Source organism: Eufriesea mexicana, unplaced genomic scaffold, assembly GCF_001483705.2.
Source record: "Eufriesea mexicana isolate 0111107269 unplaced genomic scaffold, ASM148370v2 scaffold1049, whole genome shotgun sequence".
NCBI classification, from domain to species: Eukaryota; Metazoa; Arthropoda; class Insecta; order Hymenoptera; family Apidae; genus Eufriesea; species Eufriesea mexicana.
Window position 1 is genome coordinate 735,003 of NW_016909187.1, and position 13,415 is coordinate 748,417.

At 35.5% G+C, this 13,415-nt stretch overlaps 1 protein-coding gene across 1 annotated transcript in view; it reads right to left on the reverse strand.

Annotated features, from left to right (window-relative positions):
- The window catches only part of LOC108547477 (cell division cycle 20.4, cofactor of APC complex), an 89,386-nt gene that overhangs the window by 6,848 nt on the left and 69,123 nt on the right, over nucleotides 1-13,415 (reverse strand). The window contains exons 3-4 of the mRNA XM_017900026.1: nucleotides 6,935-7,150; nucleotides 714-987 (exon numbers count right to left, since the gene is read on the reverse strand). Of these exons, the coding sequence (XP_017755515.1) occupies nucleotides 714-987; nucleotides 6,935-7,150 (490 nt within the window). The remainder of the gene's footprint in view (nucleotides 1-713; nucleotides 988-6,934; nucleotides 7,151-13,415) is intronic.

Consider the following 13,415-nt stretch of genomic DNA (forward strand, 5'->3'; position numbering starts at 1 on the left):
CATTGAAAAATAATTAAAACGTACCTATGATCCAATCACAAAAATTTAAATATATATTTTCTTTAACCCCTTGACTACGGCAGATTTTGATACGTAGAGGTCGTACTATACGGCAGGAATTGAGATACGATATGCGCCATTTTTGTGAAAACAAGCGCCCTCCGTGTCAGAAAGCTAAATTTCTAAGCGCCTATAGACGCCCTATGTGCCACAAATGCAAAATTTTTAAGCGTCTATAGACGCCTATGTGTCAAACGCAAAATTTCTAAACGCCCATAGGCGCCCTCCGTGCCACAAATGCAAAATTTCTAAGCTCCCATAGGCGCCCTCCGTGCCACAAATGCAAAATTTCTAAGCGCCCATGGGCGCCCATAGTAGCCAAGGGGTTAATATCCCAATCGAATATTTCACATTACCAGATTTAAATATCATTTAATATCTCCGAATAAATTATTATCAAACGAGATCCATGAATCGAGAAATAAAGGCAGAAACTGCTGCGGATAATTCGAAAATGGCGAAATAATCTGTGTTAATCAAAGTATCGAATTTCTGCGCGAGAATCGAAGGATGGGTTACAATTTTCTCTCTAAATACCGCAAAAGAGAACGTGGTGAACGCTGAGATAGACGACCAAAGAAAAAGAGCTCGCGTTTCGCGATGGCGGCTCGTACGCCGAGTAAAACATTCTAGATACATTATGAAATTCTTACGTGACGTCTTAGGGAATCCAGGCATATCTAATAGGGCGTCTATAATGCCTATTAAAGGCCTCTTTCGTGGCTTCGATTTCCACATTCCATCTTCCAAGTACTCCTCGTCCAACAGCTCTTTAGGCCGGCCTGCTAAGTTTCCAGGCAACTTGTTTTCCAAGGATAAGTGGCTGGAGCGCAGCACTTGTTTCTGTCTCACCCCTGGTATTACGTTTTCTTGCACCATTAATTGGTGCATAAATTTCTTTCGCCATTTAACCGGCAGAGAGTCCACCTGTGCCGTTTGTCAGGGTTTAGTGGCTCAAGCGACAGTTGACAGAGAAAAATTTGCACCGTGTGCCTGTGTCAATTTCTATATTCTCTTTTCCCTCTTTGTGCAAATAAAATCTACCGTGGGTCTTTCGGAATGGAATTTCACTGGGACGTGAAACGTTCTAAAAATTCGCCGATATTTGGAAACATTTCCATAAATATTTCCACCGAATTTCGAATTTTTCCTTCGTTTCTTATTTTATTATCGTAATTTGTTGAGAGAAATAATTAGATTTGCGTGTCCCCTAATTTCCTTCTAAATTAGATTTGTGTGTCCCCTAATTTCTTTCTAAATTAGGGGATACACAAATCTAATTATTTCTTAGAATTTACATTTGGATTTATACAAATAAAGTCGAGTTCAGAAAATTCGTAAAAATTCTGAATGTCAGTGGTGGTTGCTAAAAATTCCTCCATGGTTAACCTAGTGCGAGTATTATTACGTGGCTAGCAACAGGACGTGATTAACTACAATTTCAGAGAACAGCTTTATATCGTTCGAACAAGTTCGAATGAAAATTGCAGTAATAAAATGCAAATCTCGGAGTTGGGTACAAAATGGATCAACGTTGCGCTGTATCGAGTGTAGCTACGTGTGTGTGTGTGTGTGTAATAAGTGCTCGATTCCTTATTTTCCCGAGGCGTCACGATCTTAATTAGAAATAGATTTATCGCTCGCGAGGTAATTACGATCGATCGATTAGGTCTTTAAACACGAACAATCGGACCCACTAACGATCAATTCGACATCGTGGTTCGTCGCGACGTTCGTTTATAACACATTCATCGGTTGCTTACGAAGACTTAATGACGCGATAATGATCTCGTTTCGCAACAGTAACGGAACTACGCCACACGTAACGTGATAATAAAAAGATACATATTGACCTCCTTGAATTTACATTTTAACCGTTTTATCAATATTCTAATTTACCGATTTCATTCCACGCTTGATATCCACCGCGAACTACTTTATAATTCTGAAAATTCGCAAATTATCGGATAAAAGTTTATGGTACGAGTTTACTCTAAATTATCTAGATAAGTTAGTAAAGATCTCTTTCTTTAGAGTTTCCGAACAATTCCCAGGTTAAATATTTCACTTTGATCGGAGGTAGGGAATTTATTTATATTAAACTTGATTTTATTTTATGAAATCGGATAAATTGAAATGTTTAGCAATTTTAATTAACTCGCGGACGAATACTCTATTTTCTATAATATTTTCGGAATTATATTCGAGCAAGAATTTCATTTTTCTTTTTAAATTAATTGAAAGTCTTTGGGAATAAATCTACAACGTCCTTAATTAAGATAAAAGATTCTTCTTTGAATCTCTGTTCATCCCCAAACTTCCCTCAATATTTCTAATAATAAATTATAATATTCTACTTTGATCGGAGATGAGGAATTTATTTATATTAGATTTGATTTGATTCTATAAAATTGGCTAAATTGAAATATTTAGCAATTTTAATTAACTCGCGAACGAATACTCTATTTTCTATAATATTTTCAGAATTCTGTTCGAGCAAATATTTCATTTTTTTCTTTTAAATTAATTGAAAGTTTTTGGGATTAAATTTACAATGATTTTAGTTAAGACAGAAGATTCTTCTTTGAATCTCTGTACAGTCAAATAATTCTGCGTGTTAACCTTTTGCATTCGACGATTTTTTGGCTAAACAGAAATAGGAGTTCGAAAATTTTTATTTTTTTGTGCAGTAAATAAGGAATAGTGCAATAATTGACACAAAGAATTACTTGATTTCGATACCTCGCACACCGTTACATTATCTTAAATTTGATATATTAATTAACATGGAGCTTCGAAATTTTATTAAATGGCGACTGAAGAGCGCCCCTCGAGTGCAAAGGATGAAATAAATATTGGAACCATATTTAATAAAATTTCACTGTTTTCGTATTTTACGAATTTTTATTCAACTCTATTGTTTATTGAAGGTTGCAGTACCTGTTATTCATCGCCATCATAATAGTGAGAGGCACCCCTCAGTCGCCATTTGATAAAATTTCGAAGCTCGCTATTAATTAACATCTCAAATTTAAGATAATATAACACCGTGCTAGGTATCGAAATCAAATAATTCTACGTGACAATTATTATACCATTCCTTATTTATTGCTCAAAAAAAATATCGACGACTTTATAGCAGAAAATCTTTGAACTTCTACTCTTCTTTAGCCAAAAAATCGTCGAGTGCAAAGGATTAATGTCATTTACACATACTTAGGTGTATATCACAGATCCAGTTCCAGTATCGGTGAAGTATCAAAAAAGAATGGAATGATTCCGTAGCCCCAAAATGGATGTTCCCTGTTTTTCTCCTCGCTTGTTCAAATACGGTCGTAACGAATATAGCGAGTGTAATTAAATCAGAGATGGGATAATTAATTCGCGAGACATTTTCTTTTTTCGCGTGATAAAGAACATGCTTGATCTGTTTGTCGAAGATGGTTGCAGTTGCATGCATGGAAAATAAAGAAAGGATCGAAATTGAAATCGTTGCACTGGATTTAATTGGCAATGAATCGATGATGGCAGTAAGTGCGCAAGTATTCTGTGATTGCTTAAGCCTAACTGTAGTCCGATATGCAAAACGTTAGCAAATAACTTAAGATACGATAGTCGAAAGAAACGCTGCGTCGAGTAATTTTCTTCGAATGTAATAAATTTTCATACGTTAAATTATTATAAAGGTTGCTTCACCGAGGACAACTCGTAAAGCAGCTTTTCATAATGATCATACATTGTATCCACGGTTCAAAAGACTTGAAGCATCGAAGTTGTAAAATACGTCCTCCGTGCAATTTCATGTTAAAATTACCCGGATATTTGGCCGTTACCAACAGGATGCAATCTAATTACAAAATTGTGCATGCAACTATTTGAAATTATTTTACCTCGCGTTGTCATTACTTATATTATGGCAGTTTAAAATTGAAGTAAGAAAATTTGCCAGTTAACATTATGCGCGAAATCGAGCTTGGTATATCTGCGCTGATTTTATTTTACGTGGACGGCATAGTGGTTTATCTTACGCAGGATTAATATTGCGATATTATAATATAGCAAATTATGGGTGGAAATGTCTGTTATGATTTTATTTTGTCAGATTATTATCGTTAATTTATCGCGCGATAAATTGATATCGCATTAAAATTTTTCACCGGTTATTATTAAATCTTATATTCGTGGTAATGGCTGACAGATTTTTGAGATATATATATATTAACGTAAAAATAAATGTCTGTAAGAAGGGATGAGTGGATCGAGCATACGTGCAATGCATGAAGTGTGTTGTAGACTGTGCATATTTCTGCGATGTATGAAAGAAAAGAGAATAAATGAAAGAATAATTGGATAAATTAGATGCAATTCGTAATTCAATGAGAGTAAATGCGTGTACGAGTATCGTGAGAAAGGGTAAATCCAATTAGATGCATTTCATCGATAATTTTTAAATATAATATCCACGACTAACAGCGTTTACGTACCCTTACCAAAAATCAATAAAATTATTGCGATAATCAAAACTTAAAAATACTCGTAGTGCTTAATTATAATTAAAATATATTCAATTTAAATACATATATTCGTGTATATATTTTTCAAATAAAGTACCAATAATTATAAATAAAAATACGTAGGCAATTATATGTATATATGTTGAGAGGTGGTTCAGTTTGTTGTAAAAATCGTGAGAGTGAACTGTTAGGATATAAGACGTGTGTATAATATAATTTATAATAAATATATAATTGTTATACAACAAACTCACAGGAGTGGGAAGAGCAATGTGTATATATATATGAAGATTTTCAGCAATAAGTTAGTACTCAGTCCTCAGTTGCGTTAGTTGCAGATAGAACAAGTTATATAGAGCGTTTGTACAACAAGAATCAAATTATTAGTAATAAAGTATTAGAGTAATATAGATGAAAATACAGTGTCATTTAATTTCAATAAAATATATAGATATATAAAAGAAATTTAGTTTCAAATATCCGGAAAAAATATCAAATTCCACCCTCGTGAATGCGAATGAAGCTTCAGTGGAGAAATATCAGTACACGATACTATTCTAATATTACGATACTAATTTAACTCGCTAACTAATATTACGATATCGCAAGTTTTCCACTGCATGTAGTACACGTAGCTTTACGAAAGTCATCGAGGGTTCAGAGGCCAGGTCAGTCTGGAAAACCCAGGGCGATGCATCAGGCCCTTAGCACGACTATATTTGGTCATGCTGGGGGAGGCATTGGAAAACGCGTGCAGGGTGTGCATGGTGGGAAGACGAACATAAAAGGACAAGAACGTTCTAAGCCATGGGAGAGTTGTGGATTAAAGAGTTGTCGAAGAGAGCAGAGTTGTCAATACTGTAGAGATGGGATTGGTGGTGGTATATAGAATTATTTATTAATAATAAATTAGGCTCATACCACAACCATACTTGATCATGCTAGGGGAGGCATTGGAAAACGCGTGCAGGGTGTGCATGGTGGGAAGAAGAACATAAAAGGACAAGGACGTTCTAAGTCATGAAAGAGTTGTGGATTAAAGAGTTGTCGAAGAGAGCAGAGTTGTCAATACTGTAGAGATGGGATTGGTGGTGGTATATAGAATTATTTATTAATAATAAATTAGGCTCATACCACAACCATACTTGATCATGCTAGGGGAGGCATTGGAAAACGCGTGCAGGGTGTGCATGGTGGGAAGAAGAACATAAAAGGACAAGGACGTTCTAAGTCATGAAAGAGTTGTGGATTAAAGAGTTGTCGAAGAGAGCAGAGTTGTCAATACTGTAGAGATGGGATTGGTGGTGGTATATAGAATTATTTATTAATAATAAATTAGGCTCATACCACAACCATACTTGATCATGCTAGGGGAGGCATTGGAAAACGCGTGCAGGGTGTGCATGGTGGGAAGAAGAACATAAAAGGACAAGGACGTTCTAAGTCAAGGGAGAGTTGTCGAAAGAGAGTTATGAATAGTATAGTTGTCGAAGTTAGTTTAGGGTTGTTATCGAGTTGAGAGTTGTAACAGAACAGTTGTTAATTGCCAGAGTTGTTGTTGTTGCTAATTGTGAGTTGTAATAGGAGAGTTGTTGCAGAAATGTTGAGAGTTGTTGAGGGTTGTGATAATAATTCGTATCTTACGTTTTAGTAACTCGTATCTTTATCGTTACTCACATACTCCATCACTACTAATTTGTTAATAAATAAATATGTATATCAACTACATTCCGTCTCTACACTATCAAATTTGTATGCCACATTGGCGCGAAGCATTTGGCCGTATTAAATCCTATTGGCAGCTTAGGCGATGCGTTCTAATAAATATTCATCCGCGAAATTACCTGTTGGAAGTCCTTACATATTACGGGGGCTAGTTCGATACTTAGACGATCATGACAGGAGAAGGAGGATGTCCTTTATTTTTTCCTACGACCCTTTTTATCGTCGCGAAACTCCAACTATTTCCCTGGCGTCTGAGAATAGTAATTTCCGCGCTGTAAATCGCTTCCCCGACGGCCTTTATGCTAATTCGACACATGACGTTGCAACAAAGCTGATGTCAACTACTGTTCGAAAAATTTTCCAAAGATGCAATCTTCTGCAACTCTTGTAAAACGTTAATATCATCGCAATCGTGCAATCCCGGGTAACACTGCAAACAAGTTCTGCCCCCCTCCCCCTCGTCGCCCTCACACCGGAAGGATTCATCGACGAAGAAATCGATGAATTTTGATAAAGGGTTAATTTCATATCCGGGAGACAACTTCGTGCGATTTTTCAAAATCTCAAGCAACGCTACGTGGAACTAATAACTTAATCCTGTATAGCTTGAAGTAATCAGGCATAGATTAACTTACCTGGTGAAACACGTCGAGTTCGTTTTCTTTTAACGGCTTCTTGATCTTTTTAGTTAGAAGATAACTCGCAGCATCCATGTTAAAGTTAGTCCTTATGAATCTATCTTGCGTACAAGTCTGTTTTCTATACTTAAATGGGTATATTCTAGCGACTGGGCCACCAGGTTTCACGATAGGCTGATGATAATTGGGGAACAGCAATCTTGGAGATTCCTCCTGGAAAGTGACAAATAAAATTTGTTTTAGTATAAACTCTGGTAATATAAAATTACAAAAGTTTCATTTAATAGTCAAAATTTGGTCAAATCATCGGATGCTATAAATAATATAATTTAAATATAAATATTAATTCGAGTAAAAAGACTTTTCACCTTCGCTGCGATATTTATTTTAATTTTTCAAACATTTTGAAAAGCAAAATACGATATAAATTCCAATAATATAAAATTACGAAAGTTTCGTTTATTATTTAAAATTTGTTCAAATCTTCCGGCGCTACAAATAATATTATTTAAATAATAAGTATCAATTCGAGTAAAATGATCTTCCACCTTCGTTGCGATATTTATTTCAATTTTTCAAACATTTTAAAAGGCAAAATACGATATAAATTTTAATAACGTAAAACTATAAAAGTTTTATTTAATAATTAAAATTTGGTAAAACCTCCTAGCACTATAAATAATACAAGTTAAAAGATAAGTATTAATTCGAATAAACAGACCTTTCACCTTCACTGTGATATTTATTTTAATTTTTCAAGCATTTTAAAAGGCAAAATACGATATAAATTCCGATAACGTAAAATTACAAAAGTTTTATTTAATAATTAAAATTTCCAAACTCGTTAAAATCGTTAAAATTTTTAAAATCTTCTGCCACTATAAATAATATAATCTAAAAAATAAGTATCAATTCGAGTAAAAAAAATTGTTCACCTTCGTTGCAATATTTATTTTAATTTTTCAAACATTTTCAAAGACAGAATACGATATGTACTCTTCCCTTAAAATATTATTATCATAACCATAAGTAGACCACTGTCGTCCAACCCCTTTTCTAGGCCCCTTCAACAGGTTCTCGACCAAGAAGAAGAAAAATCAGGTCAGACGTAAAATTCCAAATTTCATTTATCATTGAACGAAGATAAAAGACGCTTGGCTAGGTAATTTGTGCTGCTGGCATTATGCACGTCAGGTCGAGTGAAGTACGAAGGGATAATATTTATATCGACCCAGCCCTTATACCCCCAGCGAACATCTGGTTCCGAATGACAGATAGAACTGGGTCTCGAACCTGATCTTGCTGTTGGACTTCTCTTATCCCAGGTACGAACAAGTTTGAATTTCTTATTATTACAAACGATTTTCTCAACGCACGCAAACCACCGATCGTATCATCGGTCTTCGACTTTTACTCGTTGATTAATTCAAGATAGATAGTGTACATGCTTCATTCATTTATATAGAGAAGATGAAATGTTCGAGGTTATTTCGCATCGCGTGCAAATCATGGTAATTTTTGCCGATAGGCAGGTCCCATTTGATAGAATGACAACTTCGACTCGAGGAAATATCGACTTGTCACATGGCCATTACTCATTAATCAATTGGTCAATGCTCGATGCAATTAGCGCGAGGATACAAGGAGAAGTGATATGAATTTAAATTAATCTAATATATTATAGTAGAAGTAACTCCTGGAAATTATTTTAAAATTGAATTATTGCACTTCCGAAGGTAGAAAATGGAGGAAATAATTCAATGACGGCTTGTATGAGTCTATTACATCTGTTAGGGGTAGTTTCCTTATCGTAATGATCTTTAAAAATCGAAACCGCAGCGGGTCGACTCCATTCTACGTGTGTGAAGCCTATTCTTGTAGCATGAATGCAAGCAGTATACCCCTAAACCAGTTTCGTAAGCCTCGAGTCTTAACTTCTTATGTCTGACCCTAGAAATCGAGGTTTGAACGTATTTTCTATTCGCTAAAAATTAAAAATCAAAATTCTTTACATATACATATTTCCATACTACTATTATCATAATATATCGAATAATTATTATAATTACTATTAAAAAGTACCAAGAAAGATTAGATTTGAGGCCTCGTGCATGAAACAAAACGATAGAAAGTAATTAATTATGGCGACCCCGTAGTTCGCGCATTCTCCGCCAGAGGGATGATTGAGATTTAAACAAGCGAGCGAATGAATTCTTCGTGTCCTATAAATGGAAATTACTGATTTTTCTATAATATCTCGTGTTTGGGGCATGGATCTGCTAGATGAATTTATTAAGGAGTCCTCTAGCAGACCCTGGACGAAAATGCCATCATCCCTTATCCTTTTCCTCCCTTAATCCAGAGAATAATCTCGTGCTCTTCAATGCGAAGATAGAGCACACTTCACAACATATTTTAGATCATTTTTATTTTCATACATTCGTTATAAGAAACAAAACGATCAAAAGGTAATTAACTGTGACGATACCGCAGTTCGCGCATTCTCCACCAGAGGGATTTTGGGATGATTGAGATTTACACAGGCGAGTCAAAGAATTCTCAATGTCCTATAAATGGAAGTTCCTAATTTTTCTATAATATCCCGTGTCTGAGACATAGCTCTGCTAGACAACTTTACTGTCGAGTTCTCTAGCAGACCACGGACGAAAATGCCATCATCCCTTATCCCTTTCCTCCCTTAATCCAGAGAATAATTCCGTGCTCTTCAACGCGAAGAGCACAGCTCATAATATATTTTCAACCATTTTTATTTTCATGCATTCGTTATTATACATTTCAATATATACTACCACAATTATAATATATCGAATAATTCTTACAATTACAATTAATAAAAATACCAAGGAAAATTATTCTTAAGCCTCACAATGAAATTAATAAAAATACAAACAAAACAATCAAAAATTAGCTCGAGAAAAATAATCAGATTAGACTAGAACACGCGAAACAAAAGGACAAAAAATTCGCAAATTTCAAACCCTGCGCTATGGTATATTATACCACAATCTCCATAGACGTACAACAAGCATGAGCTGCAACCCAGACATCGTGGCGTTTTCTCCCGTACCCTTGCCCCCAGCAAATTCTTGATCCACATTTGCAACGAAAGTGCTCTACCTTGCAACTGGATTTCGCGGAAACCACTTGCCGGGGTGGGAAAGAGAGAAAAGCGAAGAAATGCCCGGGCATAAGCAATTACGGTAACGTCCCCGAAAGAAAACCGCATGACGTAGAACCGGGAGCAAGGAGCAATAAATCGCGATACAGACGATTTAAATGGACGATCGTTCACCGTTACGGCCGAGAGAACGGCCTCGAGGGAATCGCCATCGTAACTCGGAATTAGGATGCCACCTTTCTGCTTTCCCGTTTAAAGTATCGTCCCGGAAATCCAGGCAGGAGCGCCTTGCTCGTGGCCGTTCGTGCAGCAGAAGAGAAGAGCCGGTGTATTTATAGGAATTTCTCGAGATAAGTCCCGAACATCATGCACACAGCCCAACAAATGCAGTCTCCCGCCTTTGAAAATATAACTCTGCGAATAATTTATACTCCTCGTATTTCATTAGCGTTTGTCGCCATTTTTTCTCCGACCAGTGACGCCTGGTATATCGCGCTTTTCGCCCTCGAACGTATAAATTCCTTCATTTTTTCCCACAGAGAATTGTGGCTCCGTAATTGCGCCTGCGCCAATCTTCAATTAATTCTGAATTATTTCCAGCAGATTTCCAACTACTCTGTGTAACAAATTCTAACTTCTCCTATAATCTGTAGTATCCATTAGGTGATTCTTATAAAGTTTACTTTACTGAACAAGAATCGAGTAATGGAAATTGCTCAGTTAGAATTTAGAACAGTTCTTAGAATAGTTAGAGTTTTTGAAAAATGGAGGATTTTCTACAAAAGCACGATTTTTGGTTGACCCTTTGCACTCGAGAGGCACCCTTCAGTCACCGTTTGATAAAATTTCGAAGCTCGATATTAATTAATATATCAAATTTAAAATAATGTAACTGGATGCGAGGTATCGAAATTAAACAATTCTACGTGTTAGTTATTATATGATTCCTTACTTACTGCTTTAAAAATATCATCAGCTCTATAACAGAAAATTTTTCGACTCGCACCCTTCTTTAGCCAAAAAATCGTCGAGCGTAAAGGGTTAAATTAAGTATTACGCGAAAAGTAAGAAAGACAGAAGGTTCGTTGTTGGATTGAAAGTTAGGTGAGAGTATCCCGAGTTTGTCAATGTGCATAATTATAATTATTTAGGGTTATGGATAATAGTAATTGGTCATCAAAGTTTGAAAATAAGCCTACGAATGTACTTTTTACGCGTATTTTTGCATTTTTATGAAAAGTTATACATCTGACACGAATTTGGTATACAGTGGCGTATTCTGTAGACTTTTCTGAAGAAAAAGAAATATAGAAAAAATATTAAAATGACGATTAGTATCGACAGGATGATAAAATATATATAGGGAACGCGTAATCGGAATTTTGCCGCCACGCAGCCATTTTTCCCGCATCCCGCTTCGTCAGGGGCGTAGTCACTCATAATCCACACCAAAATTATCATCCAGTACTCATTTTTCATGGAAATAAGGCGTATATGATGTCACGTACTTATTTATACTAATCGCAAAATTATGGGAAATTTTTGTAAATCACTTGTAATTAGAAATAATTTTGTTATTCGATACATAAATACGAATGACTTTTCAATATAAACATATAAAAAAATTAACTCCAATTAAATTTTTAAGATGCGACTGAATTAAACGTATTTACTTTTTGTTTAATACGTCATTTTAGCCAAAAATGCAGGGACAATAAAAATATTTTGACACACATATGCGTATATTGGTAATTTATACTATGAAAGTAAAAATGTAGATATAATTTATAAAAAATGTATAAATTATCGTTAACAAAAATATATAAATGTACAAATTATTGTTAACAACAAATTGTTCGTAATAAAAATATATAATAAAGGTCCAAAAATTAATAAATTACTGTTTATTGCTGTTACTTATGACGAAAGTATGATAAAATGTAAAAATAATTTACTAAAAGTTTAAAGATAAGTACATCTATTGTTATTAAGAAGTTAAAATTGTTATTAACAAATTGCTCGCAATGTATATTTATAGTTAAAATGAAAAAATTAATAAATTATTGGCTATGAGAGCGGAAAATTAATAATTAATAAAATCGGCAAAATTCGAAAATTTCCGATCGGAGCGGGGGACTTGGCCGATCGGAGGCTATATAAAGGGCGACGCGACACAGGAAAACTCATTTGTCGGTTCGACTTCGGAAGTGTAACATCTAAATTTTCGTTGTGCGCGAGGGGTGGGGGTCCGAAGTGAGGTTGGGGCTGGCCACCCCATCCTCACCCCGCCCCGTTAAACAATTTACTAATTGTTTTTTTATTTTCAGGTATTAATAATTTATTTTTGTTTTCAGTTGCTAATTATTTTATTTTTTCAGATTTTTTTTGGTTTCTATTTATTCTTATTTAACATTCGAATATTTCGTATAATATTCGAATGTCTCATCGTTGGGTTGTTCTTTCTAGATGGTAGATCTTCCTCGTTTATATTCCTTCTTCTTTTATTGTTTCCTCTTACTAATCCGTTTCATTTCAGGTGTTAATTATTTTTTACATTTCAGATTTTATTTTTATTTGACAATTTGAATATTTCGTACAATATTCGAATGTTTCGTCCTTGGGTTCTTATGTCTCATCGTTGGGTTGTTCATGTCTTATGGTTAGGTTCTTAATGTCTCATCGTTGGGTTGTTCGCACTATTTAGTTGAAAATTATGGTTTATATTTATTTTATTTCTTTATATTTGATTATATTTGTTTTATTGTATTGTACTAATCATTTACTAATCTGTTTCTTTTCAGCTTTTTAGGTTTTTCAAGACATTGTTGGTCGGCGAGGGATGCGTGCGTTTAAACTTAAGTAGTTGTAAGTAGTTATAAGATAAATTTCTAGACTAAGTCTCATGTGCGCGTTATCTGTTCACAGGTAAGCTGCCTAACTTGGAGCGAAATATAACTATCCCCCTCGTTTACCAAATAGAACATAATTGTTCTCGCGGTAATCGCGATTGTTCTTAACTACCGACTAGCCTACGCGACGTACTCTCGTGTACTCGACAACTTCATGTCTCGTAAGTCATTCTCACGACTCGTCTCCGACACTCATTTCCAGCCACTGCCAATCTCGTCATGCATCGGGTTCCAGGGTGACCCCCTCGAATCAGTGCGTCTTCTGACCTCGACGGGGCGGTCCGCTGCCTAAGTCGTACGCGACTTGGGCTCGGGCACATGCTGGCTGACGGACTAGTACCATCTACGGTTAGACCACAGGGATGATTAAGTTCTACCCCGTGTGGCTGGGATGCGAAGTGTCTGTCTTGGCCGGCAACCGCCCAGCAGG